Genomic DNA, 22,354 nt, shown 5'->3' with positions numbered 1-22,354 from the left:
TTGGTTGTAGTATATGCGATAGGCTACTGTACATCAACAGTGAAGTTTAGCTTGCTGTTTCTAGCTCAGTTAAACGAAATAAGCAACAGTAACCTAGGGGTACCGGTGAGAGTAGTCAGGTGTAGCCGAGAGAGAGTGCTCTTATCGTGGCCGCCGACACACAGAGTCCGCTATCTGCAACGGATACGTAGCACCCTGAACAGGGGTTGAACACATCACGTAGCCGGTCAAACTATCATACAGGTGAGCACCACTATTCATAAACATTGGGGGTAGCGCCAAATTCATGATATTAATAATAAACATTTACATTTGGATATTGTCTTTTAACAATTACATGTATATACCATTTAGAGCAAGGGATTACTCCTGAGTGGCGCAGTGTAACTTTGTCACTAGAGATCCTGGTTCGAATCCAGGCTCTGTCCAGCCCCGCACCAGGAGACTCCGCGCACAATTGGCCCAGCGTCGTCCTAGGAGGGAATGGCCGGCAGGGATTTAGCTCAGTTGATAGAGATGCGTTTGCAACGCCAGGTTGCGGTTCGATTCACACGGGGGCCAGTATAAAAAAATAAAATAATAATAATGTATTCACTAACTGTAAGTCGCTCTGGATAAGAGCGTCTGCTAAATGACTAAAATGTAAATGTAAAATGGATGGGCAACTTTAATGAGGCAACAAAACATCAGCGGAGAGAACATTTTGACGTTTTAGAGTTAAAGATTTTAAGTTAAAGATTTTGCAATTCTATAACTAATTTCCTGCAATTCTACACATTTTGCCATAGGGTTGATACATGTTTGATGTGTGTGTCTATAGTACGCCTTGGGGGGAGTGTATACCCCCCCCCAAAATATTGGCATGTTGGAGATGTGAAGCAAATAAGAAACATTATGGATGTTACATGAAATGGACAAGGTTCTTGGGGAGACTGAACATAACCCTGAAAAAAGAATACTGACAATGGAAAGAGAGAAACCCAGTTGTAGACCAGATAAAAACTTGCTGGAAGTTAGCTTTACAGAGAAAGTTTCAAGATTAACCAGTGTAAGGCGTTGACTAACTGTGGTTGTACATTGACTAACTGTGGTTGACTTTCCCTCAGAATCTCTTGGATATGATGGAAATCAGTATGTTGACTTCATTGTTTAAAAAAAAAATCCTCAATACATTTCAATGTGTGTTTTGTTATAGGCTAACTTCCTAGGCAATAATATATGTATTTTACATTTGTCATATACAATGAATTCATTCAGTCATAGATAGTTATTGTGTGTAGTTATAGTGTACTACTTTTGCCCAGGGCCTAAGGAACCCTATTCCCTATGTAGTGCACTACTTTTGACCAGGGCCCATAACGACTTTCTCTTTATAGTGCAATATAATGAAGGATGTAGTGTATTACCTAATAATCCTCTGTTGACCAGGGTAATATAATGAAGGATGTAGTGTATTACCTAATAATCCTCTGTTGACCAGGGTAATATAATGAAGGATGTAGTGTATTACCTAATAATCCTCTGTTGACCAGGGTAATATAATGAAGGATGTAGTGTATTACCTAATAATCCTCTGTTGTTGTTCTCCTCTCTCCTCCACTTTCCTCCTTACTTCCTCCTTGTTGTATCTCCATCTCTCCCCTCTCTGTTCTTCCGTCCCACACTTTCCCCTCACATTCCTCCTCTCTTCTATGCCTCCCCTCCCCTCTCTCCTCTTCCCCTCACCTTCCTCCTCTCTTCTACGCCTCCCCTCCCCTCTCTCCTCCTCCCCTCACATTCCTCCTCTCTTCTACGCCTCCCCTCCCCTCTCTCCTCTTCCCCTCACCTTCCTCCTCTCTTCTACATCTGCTTTTCCCCTCTCTCTCCTATCCCTCTCCTCTTCTCAACTCCCCCTGTACCCTTTCTCACCCGCTCCCTTGCTTCCTCCCCCTCTCCATTCCTCCCGCTCTCCATATCACCCCCTCTCCATTTCACCCCCTCTCCATTCCTCCCCCTCTCCATCCTCCCCCTCTCCATTTCTCCCCCCTCTCCATTTCACCCCTCTCCTCCCCCTTTCTCCTCCCCTCGCCACTCTCTCACCTCCCTCCCCTCCCTCCCCTCCCTCCCTCCCTCCCTCCCCTCCCTCCCCTCTCTCTCCTCCCCTCTCCCCCACCTCCTCTCTCCCCTCCCCACCAGTAATAATGCTACTTGGCAGTGTGTCTGCATCTCTGAGATCCATAGGGGTGGTGCTCAGTTCTGTACCCTGGTCATGGACCCTGGCGGCTGGGTTAGGACTGTACCTCACCGCGGGGGGATGGAGGTTCCTCTATGTGGCTCTACGAACCGCCAAGAGAGACCTAATGTTAGTATGGCTGTAGAGAGAGAGGGAGGGAGGGAGGGAGGGAGGGAGGAGTGGTTGGGTGGGATGTCTATCTGTCTGACTTGCTATCGCCCTCCCTCCCTCCCTCCCTCTCTCCCCCCTCTCTCCCTCTCTCCTCTCTCCCCAGCAGAGGTCTATATGTGCTGCTGCGTGTTAAATACTGCATCCGGCAGCACCTCCGTAACAACAGTACTGTACCTTCCATGTTTGCCCATACGGTGGCGCTATACCCAGACAAGCCTGCGCTGGTCTGGGAGTCTACCGGAGAGGTATGTTATATTAATTATATCAACAACAAACAAATTATAGTTTTTACTGTAAAGTGTGAGTCCTGGTGAAATACACTTTAAATACATTGTGATATGATTTACATTTACATTGTTGAATATACACTACCGTTCAAAAGTTTGGGGTCACTTAGAAATGTCCTTGTTTTCGAAAGAAAAACAATAGTTTTGTCCATTAAAATAACATCAAATTGATCAGAAATACAGTGTAGACATTGTTAATGTTGTAAATGGCTATTGTAGCTGGAAATGGCTGATTTTTTTATGCAATATCTACATAGGCGTACAGAGGCCCATTGTCAGCAACCATCAGTCCTGTGTTCCAGTGGCACGTTGTGTTTGCTAATATGCCTTTGTTGTAAATGTTTTGGCGCCAAACTGGTGGCAGCTGTGAAAAAAGTCAACAGTTGGAAGAGTTAAGTGAAAATAATGCTATTGTTGATAAGATGCTTTTTTTTCATTAATTAGGCTATTTACTTTTGAACCGTCTGGTCTATCCACTAGAAACTCATGGGTAATATACAAAATGAATATATTACACAGATATAAAAAAATTAATAATATACGAATACATTCTTTAAACGTTATTCAAGCATAAATTACCAAAGTTAGAATTGATTGCCATAGATTACCTGTTAGTTACTAAAATTACAGAAGATTCCGGGTAACTTTGGTAAGTTAACGGTAGCTTTGCAACCGTATTTTATCACAGTCATTGCAAGTAGGCTATTGGATTGAGTGGACGTGTAACCAGGCCAGCCTAGCGCAGCTCAGTGTGGCTCGGTTTGGAGCCTAGCGCAGCTCAGTGTGGCTCGGTTTGGAGCCTAGCGCAGCTCAGTGTGGCTCGGTTTGGAGCCTAGCGCAGCTCAGTGTGGCTCGGTTTGGAGCCTAGCGCAGCTCAGTGTGGCTCGGTTTGGAGCCTAGCGCAGCTCAGTGTGGCTCGGTTTGGAGCCTAGCGCAGCTCAGTGTGGCTCGGTTTGGAGCCTAGCGCAGCTCAGTGTGGCTCGGTTTGGAGCCTAGCGCAGCTCAGTGTGGCTCGGTTTGGAGCCTAGCGCAGCTCAGTGTGGCTCGGTTTGGAGCCTAGCGCAGCTCAGTGTGGCTCGGTTTGGTTTCTGTGAATCAGGCTTATATGTATTGTAGAGAACTCAGGGTGGTGGCCTTGACTGGAACTCCATGGTTCCAGTGACTGTCCACCCAACACTTTAGCCATTAACGTCAAGTGATCTGAACCCCTTGACGAGGTTGCTAGGTGATGGCCTTAAGGTTCGCTACAGTCTTTTTTATATTTGTGAAATAAAAACATTTCTTCCTTCAGGTGTGGACCTTCAGGGAGCTGGCAGGGCGATGCCACCAGGTTGCCCATTGGGCACGGACACAGGGCTGGGGAAAGGGGGACGTGGTAGCCCTCTACCTGGAGAGTCGCCCCCTAGTGGTGGTGCTGTGGATGGGCCTGGCGCAGGTAGGCTTTGTTTTTCATTCAATTCCATTTTAAAGTTTATTTAATTTTAATTTACTTTTATTTAATAGTAATTTTATTTGGATTTCAATGTCTCACTTTCTTTTATACATTTATTTATAGAGGTATATCCCATTGAGATCACATATGTATTTTACGAGGGAGAACTCTGTTTTGTTCAGTAAAAGTGTTTTGTTAATGTGATGTTTTGAAAGCGATATTTAAGTAAAGTTTGGTCTGGTTTCATTGGAGGTGGGTGTGGAAGCGGCCCTCATCAACTTCAACCTGCGCAGTGATTCGCTGCTTCACTGTGTGGGTGTGTCCAGAGCGAAGGGGGTGGTGTTTGGGGTGGAGCTAGCAGAAGGTAAGAAGGGAGAAGAGGAGGATAGGGTTAGGGAGGAGAGCAGAAGAGGGTGAGGGAGGAGAGGAGAAGGGACCTAATTGTTCAATTTTGAGAGCAGCTTCTGTCAGTCAAATCTACTTTGGATACTAATGACCAATGTCCTCCCCCTCCCTCCCTCCCTCCCTCCCTCCCTCCCTCTATATCTGTGTTGGAGGTGTCTTGTTCTCTAGACCAGTCTATGGTACTGTTCAGTACTGGGGCTGGTCTGGGTGAGGACCACCCTGCCCTCTCTACCCTCTCAGCCCAAAACCTGGACTCTTTACTGACCTCCTTTCCCCGGGACCCCCCTCCTGTCACACACATCAAGGGATTCAATGGTGAGACATTGGCCCCAGGGTGGATGTGTGTAGGACTGGTGTGTGTGGGACTGGTGTGTGTGTTGGACTGGTGTGTGTGTGGGACTGGTGTGTGTGTAGGACTGGTGTGTGTGGGACTGGTGTGTGTGTTGGACTGGTGTGTGTGTGGGACTGGTGTGTGTGTGGGACTGGTGTGTGTGTGGGACTGGTGTGTGTGTGGGACTGGTGTGTGTGTGGGACTGGTGTGTGTGTTGGACTGGTGTGTGTGTAGGACTGGTGTGTGTGGGACTGGTGTGTGTGGGACTGGTGTGTGTGTGGGACTGGTGTGTGTGTGGGACTGGTGTGTGTGTGGGACTGGTGTGTGTGTGGGACTGGTGTGTGATAGGATCTTGGAGTATTATTACAACATGCTCATAGCAACAGAGAACAGCTATAGAGTTACAGTAGCAAGCTCTTGCATGTCATCCTCTACCCCCCTCCATCACTTTCTCTCTTTGTCTCCCTCTTTCTCTCCCTCTCTCTCTCTCTCTCTCTCTCAATTCAACTCTCTTTCTCCCTCTCTCTCTCTCTCCCCCCTCTCTCTCTCTCTCTCCCCCCCTCTCTCTCCCCCCCCTCTCTCTCCCTCTCCCCCTCTCTCTCTCTCTCCCTCTCCCCCCCTCTCTCCCTCTCTCCCCCTCTCTCTCGCTCTCTCTGTGTGTTGACTCTATCTCCCCATCATTCCTAAGGTGATGATGATCAAGCCTGTTCATGTTCATTTGCTGACACTCTTACTGTATTCCAACTATCTACAGGTAGCAGCCTGTCTGTACAGTGGGGGGAAAAGGATTTGATCCCCTGCTGATTTAGTACGTTTGCCAACTGACAAAGACATGATCAGTCTATAATTTTAATGGTAGGTTTATTTGAACAGTGAGAGACAGAAAAACAACAAAACAATTCAGAAAAACGCATATAAAAAATGTTATAAATTGATTTGCATTTTAATTAGGGAAATAAGTATTTGACCCCTCTGCAAAACATGACTTAGTACTTGGTGGCAAAACCCTTGTTGGCAACCACAGAGGTCAGACGTTTCTTGTAGTTGGCCACCAGGTTTGCACACATCTCAGGAGGGATTTTGTCCCACTCCTCTTTGCAGATCTTCTCCAAGTCATTAAGGTTTCGAGGCTGACGTTTGGCAACTCGAACCTTCAGCTCCCTACACAGATTTTCTATGTGATTAAGGTCTGGAGACTGGCTAGGCCACTCCAGGACCTTAATGTGCTTCTTCTTGAGTCACTCCTTTGTTGCCTTGAACGTGTGTGTTTTGGGTCATTGTCATGCTGGAATACCCATCCACGACCCATTTTCAATGCCCTGGCTGAGGGAAGGAGGTTCTCACCCAAAATTTGATGGTACATGACCCCGTCCATCGTCCCTTTGATGCGGTGAAGTTGTCCTATCCCCTTAGCAGAAAAACACCCCCAAAGCATAATGTTTCCACCTCCATATTTGACGGTGGGGATGGTGTTCTTGGGGTCATAGGCAGCATTCCTCCTCCTCCAAACACGGCGAGTTGAGTTGATGCCAAAGAGCTCAATTTTGGTCTCATCTGACCACAACACTTTCACCCAGTTCTCTTCTGAATCATTCAGATGTTCATTGGCAAACTTCAGACGGGCCTGTATATGTGCTTTCTTGAGCAAGGGGACCCTGCGGGCGCTGCAGGATTTCAGTCCTTCACAGCGTAGTGTGTTACCAATTGTTTTCTTGGTGACTATGGTCCCAGCTGCCTTGAGATCATTGATAAGATCCTCCCGTGTAGTTCTGGGCTGATTCCTCACTGTTCTCATGATCATTGCAACTCCACGAGGTGAGATCTTGCATGGAGCCCCAGGCCGAGGGAGATTGACAGTTATTTTGTGTTTCTTCCATTTGCAAATAATCGCACCAACTGTTGTCACCTTCTCACCAAGCTGCTTGACGATGGTCTTGTAGCCCATTCCAGCCTTGTGTAGGTCTACAATCTTGTCCCTGACATCCTCTTTGGTCTTGGCCATGGTGGATAGTTTGGAATCTGATTGATTGATTGCTTCTGTGGACAGGTATCTTTTATACAGGTAACAAGCTGAGATTAGGAGCACTCCCTTTAAGAGCCAGGTCTGCCTCTGTTAAGTATTTATGCATAGTCACATTAACTCTACCCACATGTACATATTACCTCAACTACCTCAACTAGCCGGTGCCCCCGCACATTGACTATGCAACGGTACCCCCCTGTATATATAGCCTCCCTACTGTCACTTTATTCTATTGTATATATAGCCTCCCTACTGTCACTTTATTTTTACTTCTGCTCTTTTTTTCTCAACACTTTTTTGTTGTTGTTTTATTCTTACTTTTTTGTTTAAAATAAATGCACTGTTGGTTAAGGGCTGTAAGTAAGCATTTCACTGTAATGTCTGCACCTGTTGTATTCGGCGCATGTGACCAATAAAATTTGATTTGATTTGATTTGATTTGATTTGATTTGATTTATAAAAGACACCTGGGAGCCAGAAATCTTTCTGATTGAGAGGGGGTCAAATTAAATTAAAATTATAGACTGATCATTTCTTTGTCAGTGGGCAAACGTACAAAATCAGCAGGGTATCAAATACTTTTTTCCCTCACTGTATCATGCACATGTTTTGTTCTTCTATCCTCGTAAAATAGATTTTCAAAATGGTATTTCCCCTAACCCCCTAACCCTAACCCCCTTACCCTAACCCTAACCCTAACCCCTAAGCTTAAACTAGCCTTTTTCCTCATGGGGAGGTGGGAAATGTCCCCACAAGGGACAATTTTCCTTGTTTTACTATCCTTGTGAGGACCTTTAGGTCAACACACACACACACACACACACACTACACTGTGTAGCGTGACAGACCGGGTCTTGACCTTTGACACATACTGGATATATACCTTTCTCTCTCTCTCTCTCTCTCTCTCTCTCTCTCTCTCTCTCTCTCTCTCTCTCTCTCTCTCTTTCTCTCCCTCTCGCTCTCTCTCTCTCTCTCTCTCTCTCTCTCTCTCTCTCTCTCTCTCTCTCTCTCTCTCTCTCTCTCTCTCTCTCTCTCTCTCTCTCTCTCTCTCTCTCTCTCTCTCTCTCTCTCTCTCTCTCTCTCTCTCTACCCATCTCTCCCTCCCAGTTTCTCTCTCTCTCTCTCATTCATTCTGTACTGGCCCACACTTGATTGGTATGCAACCTTTACCCCACTTCCCTAGGCCCCTCCCCTTTATGTCTGTCTGTATCAATTTCAATTTAAGGGCTTTATTGGCATGGGAAATGTATGTGAACATTGCCAAAGCAAGTGAAGTAGATAGTAAACAAAAGTGAAATAAACAATAAATATTAACAGTAAACATTACACTCAGAAGTTCCAAAAGAATAAAGACATTTCAAATGTCATATTATGTATATATACAGTGTTGTAACAAAGTACAAAAGGGAAAATAAATAAACATAAATATAGGTTGTATTTACAATGGTGTTTGTTCTTCACTGGTTGCCCTTTTCTTGTGGCAACAGGTCACAAATGTTGCAGCTGTGATGGCACACTGTGGTATTTCACCCAGTAGATAAGGGAGTTTATCAAAATTGGGTTTGTTTTCGAATTCTTTGTGGATCGCAGGAGGTTAGGAAGTGCAGCTCAGTTTCTACCTCATTTTGTGGGCAGTGTGCACATAGCCTGTCTTCTCTTGAGAGCCAGGTCTGCCTATGGTGGCCTTTCTCAATAGCAAGGCTATGCTCACTGAGTCTGTACATAGTCAAAGCTTTCCTTAAGTTTGGGTCAGTCACAGTGGTCAGGTATTCTGCCACTGTGTACTCTCTGTTTAGGGCCAAATAGCATTCTAGTTTGCTCTGTTTTTTTGTAAATTCTCTCCAATGTGTCAAGTAATTATCTTTTTGTTCTCATGATTTGGTTGGGTCTAATTGTGTTGCTGTCCTGGGGCTCCGTGGGGTCTATTTCTGTTTGTGAACAGCTTGTCTCTCTCGGTCTCCCGCTCTCTCGCTCAATCTCTCTCTCCCCTCTGTTTGTATTTCCGTATTTTTCTGCCTGCCTATCCCCCCCCACCCCAAATCTCTTCCTGTATCTCTCTCTCTCTCCCCTCTCTCCCTCTGTCTGTATTTCTGTATGTTTACCCTAGATGTCCCTCCCTCCCTACACACACAAACACACACATGGGTTCTCAGTGTTTGTATAGTGTTATCTAAAGGACAAACACACACTGACTTCAAACAAGCATTCAGACTGGACCAGTTCTCTCTCTGTGTGTGTGTCTGTGTGTGTGTGTCTGTGTGTGTGTCTGTGTCTGTGTCTGTGTGTGTGTGTGGGTGTACCCTCTTCACCCTCAGAATATGTCATGTAGTGGGTTTGAGTTCAACACACACACAGAGACACACAGACACACAGAGACAGACACATAGACACAGAGACACACAGAGACACAGAGACACACAGACACACACACAGACACACACACAGACACAGACATACAGACAGACACAGAGACACACAGAGACACACAGAGAGACACACAGAGAGACACACAGAGAGACACACACACACAGACACAGACACACAGACAGACACACACAGAGACACACACACACAGACACACAGACACACAGACAGACAGACACACAGACACACACAGACACACACAGACACACAGACAGACAGACACACAGACAGACAGACACTGAGACACACAGACACACAGAGACACACAGACACACACAGAGACACACAGACATAGAGACACACAGACACAGAGACACACAGACACACACTGAGACACACAGACACACATACACACAGACAGACCCACAGACAGACACAGACAGACAGACAGACAGACAGACAGACAGACACATAGACACCCACAGACACACATACCCACAGACAGACCCACCGACAGACACACCGACAGACACATAGACACAGAGACACACAGACAGACAGACGGACAGACAGACACAGAGACACACAGACACACAGACACTCAGACAGAAACACACAGACACACAGACAGACACACAGACAGACACACAGACACACAGACAGACACACAGACACACAGACAGACACACAGACATAAAGACACACAGACACTCAGACAGAAACACACAGACACACAGACAGACACACAGACAGACACACAGAGACACACAGACAGACAGACACACAGACACAGACACACACAGAGACACAAAGACACAGAGACACACAGACACACACAGACACAGACATACACACAGACATACACGCACACGCAAACGCAAACGCACACACACACACAAACACACACACAAACACAAACACACACTGACAATTGGATCTGTGACTACGAATGAATCATTCAATTCAATGATAATGAGTCACTATGACTCATAATGTGATATACTTGTCTGAGTGAGTAAGAGTCTGAAAAGGTAGAATAATAACATGAAAATGTGTGTGTGTGTTAACTTTGTGATTAACATCTTACAACTGCTGTAATAACCATTCCCCTCCCTCCCTCCAGATAGACTATTCTATATCTATACCTCTGGTACAACAGGAATGCCTAAGGCTGCTATTGTGGTGCATAGTAGGTGAGTGACACCTAGTGTGTTCTAGTGAGTGACACCTAGTGTTCTAGATTGGTGTTAGTGTGTTCTAGTGTGTTCTAGAATGGTGTTAGTGTGTTCTAGTGTGTTCTAGAATGGTGTTAGTGTGTTCTAGTGTGTTCTAGAATGGTGTTAGTGTGTTATAGTGTGTTCTAGAATGGTGTTAGTGTGTTCTAGTGTGTTCTAGAATGGTGTTAGTGTGTTCTAGAGTGTTCTAGAATGGTGTTAGTGTGTTCTAGAAATGTGTGTAGTTTGTTCTAGAATGGTTCTAGATTGTTCTGTGTGTATGTTATCAGGTACTATCGCATCGCTGCCTTTGGGTTCCATTCCTTCGGCCTGCGTCACGATGACATAATCTACAACTGTTTGCCTCTCTACCACTCCGCTGGTATGTACTCATCATGTGTGTGTGTGATAGGATCTTGGAGTATTATTACAACATGCTCATAGCAACAGAGAACAGCTATAGAGTTACAGTAGCAAGCTCTTGCATGTCATCCTCTACCCCCCTCCATCACTATCTGTCTCTGTCTCTGTGTGTGTGTGTGTGTGTGTGTGTGTGTGTGTGTGTGACCTCTCTCTAGGTAACATTATGGGTGTGGGACAGTGTCTGCTCCATGGGTTAACTGTTGTAGTGAGGAGTAAATTCTCTGCTAGCCGTTTCTGGGACGACTGTGTCAAGTACAACTGCACGGTGAGTTTATCAGCCAATCACACACAACAACAATGGGAGGTCTGAGACCTTGAACCCAACTGAGGTGAATGAGCCGTTCAGACAGGGTTTTGTTTAATAGGTTGTTTTTCTGTTGTTGATGTAACATAATTGTTTTGTTAAAGGTCCAATTCAGCCATTTTTCTCAATATCAAATCATTTCTGGGTAACAATTTTCAATTAAAATGGTCAAAAAGGAACAAAAATAGCTTCTTAGCAAAGGGAACTTTCTCAAGCAAGAACTTTGCTAGGACTGTCTGGGAGTGGTCTGAGTGGGGAGGGGAAAACTGAAAACGTGCTGTTATTGGCAGAGAGGTTTGGAACTCTCTTTCTTATTGGTCTATTAACTAATTTACCGCATGGTGATGTCACCAGGCAGGCCAAAACTCCATCCCACTAAAACAAGCTGATATTTCAGCCAGTCTTTTCAAACAGCTCTTACACTAAAAGGGCATTATCACAATTTCACAGTATTATTCCAACTTTATAGTGTGGAAATATAAAACACAGGAAAATCACGTTTTTGACTGCACTGGGCCTTTAATACCAGTCAGTGGTTGGGGTCGTGTATAGCACTTTGTGACATCTGCTGATGTAAAAAGGGCTTTATCAATACATTTGATTGATTGATTTATAGTGGGGTGGCGGGAGAATTACAATAATCTGTATTCTTAATTTTTGCATCGGACAATATACAAAGTTTCTTGAAAGATAATTAGAAAAATACAATTTTATTGAGTACATTTATTTATTGGTTATCTTAATTTTGAAAAGAGAGAACCTTCAATTTATTACATTTTTATTTGTATATATATATATATATATATATATATATATATATGTATGAGCGAGAGATTTAAGGTTGTCATTAGATTTGGGGTTTGGGGTGAAAAAAATGGGGTCCCCGCTGAAAAGGTTTGAATACCACTGCTCCAAGTGTATCCTTTTGCCACAAGATGGTGTGGTTGTGCAAGAGATTTGTGCCCACTTCAATTCTACTTTGTGTGTGTATGCATATACACTGAGTGTACAAAACATTAAGAACCCTTTCCATGACATAGATTGACCAGGTGAAAGCTATGATCCCTTATTGATGTCACTTGTTAAATCCACTTCGATCAGTGTAGATGAAGGGGAGGAGACAGGTTAAAGCAGGATTTTTAAGCCTTGAGACAATTGAGACATGGATTGTGTACGTGTGCCATTCAGAGGGTGAATTAGCAAGACAAAAGATTGAAGTGCCTTTGAACGGGGTATGGTAGTAGGTGCCAGGCGCACCGGTTTGTGTCAAGAACTGCAACGTTGCTGGGTTTTGCACGCTCAACAGTTTCCTGTGTGCATCACGAATGGTCCACCACCCAAAGGACATCCATCCAACTTGACACAACTATGGGAAGCATAGTCCATGCCCCGACAAATTGAGGCTATTCTGAGGGCAAAAGGGGAGGGTGCGGGGCGACTCAATATTAGATGTTCTTAATGTTTGGTATACTCAGTGTATGTGTGTTTGTGTGTGTATCAGTGGAGGCTGATGGGAGGAGCTATAGGAGGATGGGCTCATTACAATGACCCCGTCCTCCTATAGCTCCTCCCACCAGGGTGTTTCTCTCCATCCACAGGTGGTTCAGTATATAGGTGAGATGTGCAGGTACCTGTTGGCCCAGCCAGAACGTCCCTCCCAGGTGTGTCACCGTGTGCGTGTTGCCGTGGGTAACGGGCTCCGCCCCGCCGTGTGGGAGGAGTTTACACAGCGCTTCAGGATTCACCAGGTGGCAGAGTTCTACGGCGCCACCGAGTGTAACTGTAGCATCGCAAATATGGACGGAAAGGTGTGTGTGTGGGGGGGGGGTGTGTGTGTGTTCTTATGTTATGTCATGTCATTATTATCTGTGATGTAAATGTAATGGTGTGTTGTGTGTTTCGGCATGTGGCCCTCTGGGCGTGTGTCCATCCGTGTGTGTGTGTGTGTGTGTGTGTGTGTGTGTGCCAGGTGGGTGCGTGTGGGTTCAACAGTCGCATCCTGCCCAGTGTGTACCCCATCAGACTGATTCAGGTGAACGAGGGGACGGTGGAGCTAGTACGGGACAGACACGGGCTCTGTATACCCTGTCAACCTGGTGAGAACACACACTATCTATCTTTCTATCTATCTATCTATCTATCTGTCTGTCTGTCTGTCTGTCTGTCTGTCTGTCTGTCTGTCTGTCTGTCTGTCTGTCTGTCTGTCTGTCTGTCGTGCATTCGGAAAGTATTCAGACCCCTTGACTTTTTCCACATTTTGTTACGTTACAGCCTTATTCTAAAATGGATTCAATTGTTTTTTCCCCTCATCAATCTACACACAATACCCCATAATGGGTTTTTATAAATGTTTGCAAATGTATTACAAATAAAAAACTGAAATAGAACATTTACATAAGTATTCAGACACTTTACTCAGTACTTTGTTGAAACACCTTTGGCAGCAATTACTGCCTCGAGTCTTGGGTATGACGCTACAAGCTTGGCACACTGTCACGCACGTTGACTGATGACTCGTGGAACCAAGGCGCAGCGTGATAAGCGTACATCTTTAATTAGTACTTAACACACGAACAAAACCAAAACAACAAACCAACGATACGTGAAGTCCTGAGGTTACACACACCAAACCTTTACGGATCAAGATCCCACCAACTAACTGGTGCCAACAGGCTGCCTAAGTATGGTCCCCAATCAGAGACAACGAGCTACAGCTGTCTCTGATTGGGAACCACCCTGGCCAACATAGATCAACACGATCTAGAACAAAAACATAGAAAACTAAACAATGAAAATCCACACCCTGGCTCAACATTTAAGAGTCCCCAGAGCCAGGGCGTGACAGTACCCCCCCCCCAAAGGCACGGACTGCGACCGCGCTACACAAACACAAGAGGGTAGGGGCCGGGTGGGCATTCTGCCTCGGAGGCGGATCCGGCTCCGGGCATGACCACCACCTTTTCTCCACCTCCCCGTTGCGCCCCTGGTCTGGTCTGGCCCCGCTGACTGGAGCTGGACTCGACGACGGTGGACCAAACCTTACCAGCTCCGGACTGGAGCCGCTGGCCGGAGCTGGACTGGACACCGGTGGAGCGGATTGCTCTGACTCCGGAGTGGAGCAGCTGACCGGTGCCGGACCAGGCACCGGTGGAACAGGCACGGGCCATGCCGGACTGGACACACGCACCACTGGCTTGGCGCGGGGAGCAGGAATGGGCTGGACCGGGCTGACGACGCGCACCACTGGCTTGGTGCGGGGAGCAGGAACGGGCCGGACCGGGCTGACGACGCGCACCACTGGCTTGGTGCGGGGAGCAGGACCAGGCCGGACCGGGCTGGCGACGCGCACCACTGGCTTGGTGCGAGGGACAGGAACAGGCCGGGCTGGACTGGGAACATGCACCACTGGCTTTGTGCGGGGAGCAGGAACAGGCCGGGCTGGACTGGGAACACGCACCACTGGCTTGGTGCGGGGAGCAGGAACGGGCCGGACCGGGCTGACGACGCGCACCACTGGCTTGGTGCGGGGAGCAGGACCAGGCTGGACCGGGCTGGCGACGCGCACCACTGGCTTGGTGCGAGGGGCAGGAACAGGCCGGACCGGGCTGGCGACGCGCACCACTGGCTTGGTGCGCGGGACAACGCCGGGTGGCTGGACACGCACCACTGGCTGGTGCGGGCCGTGACTGGGAACACGCACCACTGGCTTGATGCGGGGAACCGGAACGGGCCGGGCCGGACTGTGGAGGCGGACTGGAGGTCTGGAGCGGAGAGCTGACACAACCCGTCCTGGCTGAATGCCTATTTCCACACAATATGTGTGAGGCATCAGCACAGGACGTACAGGGCTGTGCACTCGTACTGGCGCTACAGCACGTGGCACTGGCGCAGGATATACGGGACCGAGGAGGCGTACTGGAGGCCACGAGCGTTGAGCTGGCACACCCCGTCCTGGCTGCATGCCCATCTTAGCACGACACGTGCGTGGTGCTAGCACCGGACGTACAGGACTGTGCCGGAACACTCGCGGCACAGTACGTGGCTCCGCATAACACGGAGCCTGCTCAGTCTCACGCTTCCTAGCCTGAGTACGGGGAGTTGGCTCTGCTCTAACTCTAGGCTCCGCCAACCACCCTTTTAGCCCCCCCAAAAAAAATTATTGGGGCTGTCTCTCGGGCTTCCTCCTCGGCCGGGTACCCTCTGCGTTGCCGCTGCTCCTCTCTGTAGCGCGCCTCCACAGTCTCCTCCCAAGGACGGCGATCCATTCCGGCCTGAATCTCTTCCCAAGTCCAGGAACCCTTCCCGTCCAGGATCTCCTCCCAAGTCCAGGCTGTCTGTTCCTGGACACGCTGCTTGGTCCACTTTAGGTGGGATCTTCTGTCACGCACGTTGACTGATGACTCGTGGAACCAAGGCGCAGCGTGATAAGCGTACATCTTTAATTAGTACTTAACACACGAACAAAACCAAAACAACAAACCAACGATACGTGAAGTCCTGAGGTTACACACACCAAACCTTTACGGATCAAGATCCCACAAACTAACTGGTGCCAACAGGCTGCCTAAGTATGGTCCCCAATCAGAGACAACGAGCTACAGCTGTCTCTGATTGGGAACCACCCTGGCCAACATAGATCAACACGATCTAGAACAAAAACATAGAAAACTAAACAATGAAAATCCACACCCTGGCTCAACATTTAAGAGCCCCCAGAGCCAGGGCGTGACACACACCTGTATTTGGGGAGTTTCTCCCATTATTTTCTGCAGATCCTCAAGCTCTGTCAGGTTGGATGGGGAGCGTTGCTGCACAGCTATTTTCAGGTCTCTCCAGAGATGTTCAATCGGGTTCAAGTCCGGGATCTGGCTGGGCCACTCAAGGACATTGAGACTTTTCCCGAAGCCACTCCTGCGTTGTCTTGGCTGTGTGCTTAGGGTCATTGTCCTGTTGGAAGGTGAACTGTCACCCCAGTCTGAGGTCCTCAGCGCTCTGGAGCAGGTTTTCATCAAGGATCTCTCTGTACTTTGCTCCATTCATCTTTCCCTCGATATTGACTTGTCTGCCACTGCAAAACATCCCCGCAGCATGATGCTGCCACCACCATGCTTCACCGTAGGGATAGTGCCAGGTTTCCTCCAGACGTGACGCTTGGCATTCAGGCCAAAGAGTTCCATCTTGGTTTCATCAGACCAGAGAATCTTGTTTCTCATGGTCTGAGAGTCTTTACGTGCCTTTTGGCAAACTCCAAGCGGGCTGTCATGTGCCTTTTACTGAGGAGTGGCTTCCGTCGGGCCACTCTACCATAAAGGCCTGATTGGTGGAGTGCTGCAGAGATGGTTGTCCTTCTGGAAGGTTCTCCCATCTCCACAGAGGAACTTTAGAGCTCTGTGAGAGTGACCATCGGGTTCTTGGTCACCTCCCTGACCAAGGCCCTTCTCCCCCGATTGCTCAGTTTGGCCGGGAGGCCAGCTCTATGAAGAATCTTGGTGGTTCCAAACTTCTTCCATTTAAGAATGATGGAGGCCATTGTTCTTGGGGAACTTCAATGCTGCAGATTTTTTTTTGGTACCCTTCCCCAGATCTGTGCCTCGACACAATCCTGTCTTGGAGCACTACGGACAATTCCTTCGACCTCATGGCTTGGTTTTTTCTCTGACATATACTGTCAACTGTGGGACCTTATATAGACAGGTGTGTGCCTTTTCCAAATCATGTCCAATCAATTGAATTTACCACAGTTGGAAACATCTCAAGGATGATCAATGGAAACAGGATGCATTTGAGCTCAATTTCGAGTCTCATAGCAAAAGCTCTGAATACTTATGTAAATAAGGTGTTTCTGTTTTTCATTTTTAATAAATTTGCAAATAATATATACATTTTTTTATGAGGACATTTTAGAATAAGGCTGTAAACATAACAACATTTTGAAAAAGGGAAGGGGACTGAATACTTTCTGAATGCTCTGTATCTAACTCTATACCCCCCCAGGTGAACCAGGTCTCCTGGTTGGTTGTATAAACCAGAATGATCCTTTGAGGAGGTTTGATGGTTATGCCGACCAGAGCGCCACCAATAAGAAGATAGCTCACAACGTCTTCAGGAAGGGAGACATGGCATATCTCTCAGGTAGATACATCTCCTCTTTAGATACATAGAGATACATCTCCTCTTTAGATACATAGAGATACATCTCCTCTTTAGATACACAGAGATACATCTCCTCTTTAGATACACAGAGATACATCTCCTCTTTAGAGACATAGAGATACATCTCCTCTTTAGAGATATAGAGATACATCTCCTCTTTAGATACACAGAGATACATCTCCTCTTTAGAGACATAGAGATACATCTCCTCTTTAGAGACACAGAGATATATCTCCTCTTTAGATACATCGAGATACATCTCCTCTTTAGATACACAGAGATACATCTCCTCCTTTCTCTTCTCCCCTCTCTCTTTTTTCTCTTTTTCTGTGTCACTCTCCATCTCGTTCCCTCTTGCGGTCTCTCTCTCAAACTAACGCTCCATCTCAAAGTGTAGAGTTGCAGGAGATGAGCTTTAAAACTTCACAATGTTCTCTCTGCCGCATGGCAAAATGTGTAGCATTGTAGGAAATGAGCATTAAAACAGCAAAATCTTCTCTCCACCAACAAGAGTGGTGTGAACAGTTTGGGGTTCAATCTGAACCTTTGCCACCTAGGACATTTGTATGACCGGACCACTTGAGGACCCCTGTGTAATAGAGACCAGTACTGGAGGTACTGTTGGAGGTTTCAGTGAGGAGGTAGACAAATGGACCCAGTGCATTGCCCGTGGTGAGGGCTTTTAATGGGGAAATCACAGTGCCATGCTATATACACTGCTCAAAAAAATAAAGGGAACACTTAAACAACACAATGTAACTCCAAGTCAATCACACTTCTGTGAAATCAATCTGTCCACTTAGGAAGCAACACTGATTGACAATACATTTCACATGCTGTTGTGCAAATGGAATAGACAACAGGTGGAAATTATAGGCAATTAGCAAGACACCCCCAATAAAGGACTGGTATTGCAGGTGGTGACCACAGACCACTTCTCAGTTCCTATGCTTCCTGGCTGATGTTTTGGTCACTTTTGAATGCTGGCGGTGCTTTCACTCTAGTGGTAGCATGAGACGGAGTCTACAACCCACACAAGTGGCTCAGGTAGTGCAGCTCATCCAGGATGGCACATCAATGCGAGCTGTGGCAAGAAGGTTTGCGGTGTCTGTCAGCGTAGTGTCCAGAGCATGGAGGCGCTACCAGGAGACAGGCCAGTACATCAGGAGACGTGGGACGAGGCCGTAGGAGGGCAACAACCCAGCAGCAGGACTGCTACCTCCGCCTTTGTGCAAGGAGGAGCAGGAGGAGCACTGCCAGAGCCCTGCAAAATGACCTCCAGCAGGCCACAAATGTGAATGTGTCTGCTCAAACGGTCAGAAACAGACTCCATGAGGGTGGTATGAGGGCCCGACGTCCACAGGTGGGGGTTGTGCTTACAGCCCAACACCGTGCAGGACGTTTGGCATTTGCCAGAGAACACCAAGATTGGCAAATTTGCCACTCTTCACAGATGAAAGCAGGTTCACACTGAGCACATGTGACAGACGTGACAGAGTCTGGAGACGCCGTGGAGAACGTTCTGCTGCCTGCAACATCCTCCAGCATGACCGGTTTGGCGGTGGGTCAGTCATGGTGTGGGGTGGCATTTCTTTGGGAGGGCGCACAGCCCTCCATGTGCTCGCTAGAGGTAGCCTGACTGCCATTAGGTACCGAGATGAGATCCTCAGACCCCTTGTGAGACCATATGCTGGTGCGGTTGGCCCTGGGTTCCTCTAATGCAAGACAATGCTAGACCTCATGTGGCTGGAGTGTGTCAGCAGTTCCTGCAAGAGGAAGGCATTGATGCTATGGACTGGCCCGCCCGTTCCCCAGACCTTAATCCAATTGAGCACATCTGGGACATCATGTCTCGCTCCATCCACTAACGCCACGTTGCACCACAGACTGTCCAGGAGTTGGCGGATGCTTTAGTCCAGGTCTGGGAGGAGATCCCTCAGGAGACCATCCGCCACCTCATCAGGAGCATGCCCAGGCGTTGTAGGGAGGTCATACAGGCACGTGGAGGCCACACACACTACTGAGCCTAATTTTGACTTGTTTTAAGGACATTACATCAAAGTTGGATCAGCCTGTAGTGTGGTTTTCCACTTTAATTTTGAGGGTGACTCCAAATCCAGACCTCCATGGGTTGATACATTTGATTTCCATTGATAATTTTTGTTTTTTTGAGCAGTGTACAATAACAAACATAAACCATGACTGAACAGGAAAACTGGGGATGAATGAATACATCCAATAATTACTGAGCTCTCAAATGAACCAGGCTTGAACCATGCCTGTAGCAACCTGTCCCCCTGGGAATGGCCAACAATAACATAACCCAACAACAGGATAAATCGTGCTTCAGACCACGGACCTCGTTTGACAATTGGCACCCCCTAACGCAGCAGGAAGAAATAATTCACCTCTTCAATAAATGAGGAAGTAAACAGGGAAGTTTGTAACATATATATATTCCAGTAGAAATAGTGATGTCAATACGATGTGCACTTTGGAAGGCAAACTGATGAAAAGACATGAATGGAAAGACTAAATAACACACCACAGAAGGACATTACATCATAGACACATGACATCATAAACACATGACATCAGAAACACATGACATCAGAAACACATGACATCATAAACACATGACATCGTAGACACATGACATCATAAACACATGACATCATAAACACATGACATCATAGACATATTCAATAAACTGCCTTTTCAGAAAGCCAGAAATCGTTTCGGTGTCTGGGGCTATTAAACAGTAAGGTATCAGACTGACACCAGCTCCATGACACCCTCCTCTACATCTTCACACACTAATGTTGGTTTTCTGTACTGAATTAAACCTCTCTATCCCACCTTCACCTGTCCCCACAACAGGAGGTTGGTGGCACCTTAATTGGGGAGGACGGGCTCATGGTAATGACTGGAGCAGAATCAGTGGAATGGTATCAAATACATCAAACACATGGTGTCAAGGTGTTTGATGCCATTCCATTTGCTCCATTCCAGCCAATATTATGAGCCGTCCTCCCCTCAGCAGCCTCCACTGGTCCCCACACATCTCTCTCCTCCCTCTCCCATCCCTCCTCTCTCCCCTCCCTCTCTCCTCCCTCTCCCCTCTCTCTCTCCCTCTCTCCCTCTCTCTCTCCCTTTCTCCCCTCTCTCCCCTCCCTCCTCTCTCTCCTCTCCCCTGCCTCCTCTCCCCTCCCTCCTCTCTCCTCTCTCTAGGTGATGTGTTGATGATGGATGATCTGGGTTATATTTACTTCTGGGGCCGTAGTGGAGAGGGTTACACATCTCACGTATAAACACTCTTTCTGCCCCCCTCTTCTCTTTCTCTGTCTCTCTCTCGCTCTCTCTCTCTCTCTCTCTCTCTTTCTCTCTCTCTCTCTCTCTCCCTCCCTCTAGGTGATGTGTTGGTGATGGATGATTTGGGGTACATGTATTTCCGGGACCGTAGTGGAGACACGTATCGCTGGAGAGGAGAGAACGTCTCGACTACGGAGGTCGAGGCAACACTCAGCGGTCTGCTGGGACAGACTGACGTAGCAGTCTATGGAGTCACTCTGCCAGGTAATGCACATGACATAGGTGTCTATGTAGTGCCTGTGTCAGGTTATATACATGACATATGGTCTATGTAGTGCCTGTGTCAGGTTATATACATGACATATGGTCTATGTAGTGCCTGTGTCAGGTTATATACATGACATATGGTCTATGTAGTGCCTGTGTCAGGTTATATACATGACATATGGTCTATGTAGTGCCTGTGTCAGGTTATATACATGACATATGGTCTATGTAGTGCCTGTGACAGGTTATATACATGACATATGGTCTATGTAGTGCCTGTGTCAGGTTATATACATGACATATGGTCTATGTAGTGCCTGTGTCAGGTTATATACATGACAAAAGGTCTATGTAGTGCCTGTGTCAGGTTATATACATGACATATGGTCTATGTAGTGCCTGTGTCAGGTTATATACATGACATATGGTCTATGTAGTGCCTGTGTCAGGTTATATACATGACATATGGTCTATGTAGTGCCTGTGTCAGGTTATATACATGACATATGGTCTATGTAGTGCCTGTGTCAGGTTATATACATGACAAAAGGTCTATGTAGTGCTTGTGTCAGGTTATATACATGACATAAGGTCTATGTAGTGCCTATGTCAGGTTATATACATGACATATGGTCTATGTAGTGCCTGTGTCAGGTTATATACATGACATATGGTCTATGTAGTGCCTGTGTCAGGTTATATACATGACATATGGTCTATGTAGTGCCTGTGTCAGGTTATATACATGACATATGGTCTATGTAGTGCCTGTGTCAGGTTATATACATGACATATGGTCTATGTAGTGCCTGTGTCAGGTTATATACATAGTATAGTTAAAACAAGACAGTCCCTGTACTTTATATACTACCAGGCTATATACTAAATATGACAAAGAAACATGACAATGAAGTCCCTTTGCCAGGTAATAAACATGAGATGGTAAAAAAAAGACACTATACTGACCTCTTTTTAAATGTACCTGTGTCTGTCTACAGGTGTGGAGGGAAAGGCTGGGATGGCAGCCATTGCTGAGGGTGCGGATCAGTTTGACTTTGATGTGTTCTTGGGGGCGGTGCAGAAAGCCCTGCCTCCCTACGCACGCCCACTCTTCCTCCGGCTCCTTCCCCAGGTCGACACCACAGGTGAGACGGGCGCACGCAACATGCAGTCCAGTGGACACACACACACACACACACACACACACACACACACTTCCTCATTCCCCCCCCCCCTCTCTCTTTAGGCACCTTCAAAATCCAGAAGACCCGTCTGCAGAAGGAGGGATACGACCCTCGGCACTCTGCTGACCGGATCTACTTCCTCAACAGCCGTGCAGGATGTTATGAGGTTGTTACTGAGGAGTTGTATATTGCCATTACAGAGGGAAGAATGTCTCTATGAGAGGGAGGGAGGGAGGGAGGGAGGGAGGGAGGGAGGGAGGGAGGGAGGG

General features: G+C 47.0%; 1 protein-coding gene across 1 annotated transcript; it reads left to right on the top strand.

Annotated features, from left to right (window-relative positions):
- Positions 1–1,113: 1,113 nt before the first annotated feature.
- On the top strand, positions 1,114–22,305 carry LOC121532650 (long-chain fatty acid transport protein 1-like). The gene is made up of 15 exons (XM_045226994.1): positions 1,114–1,131; positions 2,176–2,341; positions 2,490–2,628; positions 3,962–4,105; positions 4,355–4,466; positions 4,649–4,822; positions 10,352–10,421; positions 10,733–10,824; positions 11,021–11,130; positions 12,768–12,977; positions 13,139–13,265; positions 17,164–17,301; positions 20,734–20,898; positions 21,900–22,046; positions 22,148–22,305. Exons 1-15 carry the CDS (start codon positions 1,119–1,121, stop codon positions 22,303–22,305), a joined length of 1,965 nt encoding a protein of 654 aa, XP_045082929.1. The 5' UTR covers positions 1,114–1,118.
- The last annotated feature ends 49 nt before the right edge of the window (positions 22,306–22,354 follow it).

This window comes from Coregonus clupeaformis, chromosome 18 (genome assembly GCF_020615455.1).
Source record: "Coregonus clupeaformis isolate EN_2021a chromosome 18, ASM2061545v1, whole genome shotgun sequence".
Taxonomy (NCBI): Eukaryota; Metazoa; Chordata; class Actinopteri; order Salmoniformes; family Salmonidae; genus Coregonus; species Coregonus clupeaformis.
Note: the sequence above shows the minus strand (reverse complement) of the source record. Positions and strands in the feature narration are given on the sequence as shown.

What these genes read in the sequence shown, in the direction of transcription:
- LOC121532650 (XM_045226994.1), top strand. An exon ending in TGTGGATGGGCCTGGCGCAG is followed by an intron (nt 4,106 to 4,354) that starts GTAGGCTTTGTT and finishes GTTTCATTGGAG; the next exon opens with GTGGGTGTGGAAGCGGCCCT. An exon ending in GCCTCTCTACCACTCCGCTG is followed by an intron (nt 10,825 to 11,020) that starts GTATGTACTCAT and finishes ACCTCTCTCTAG; the next exon opens with GTAACATTATGGGTGTGGGA.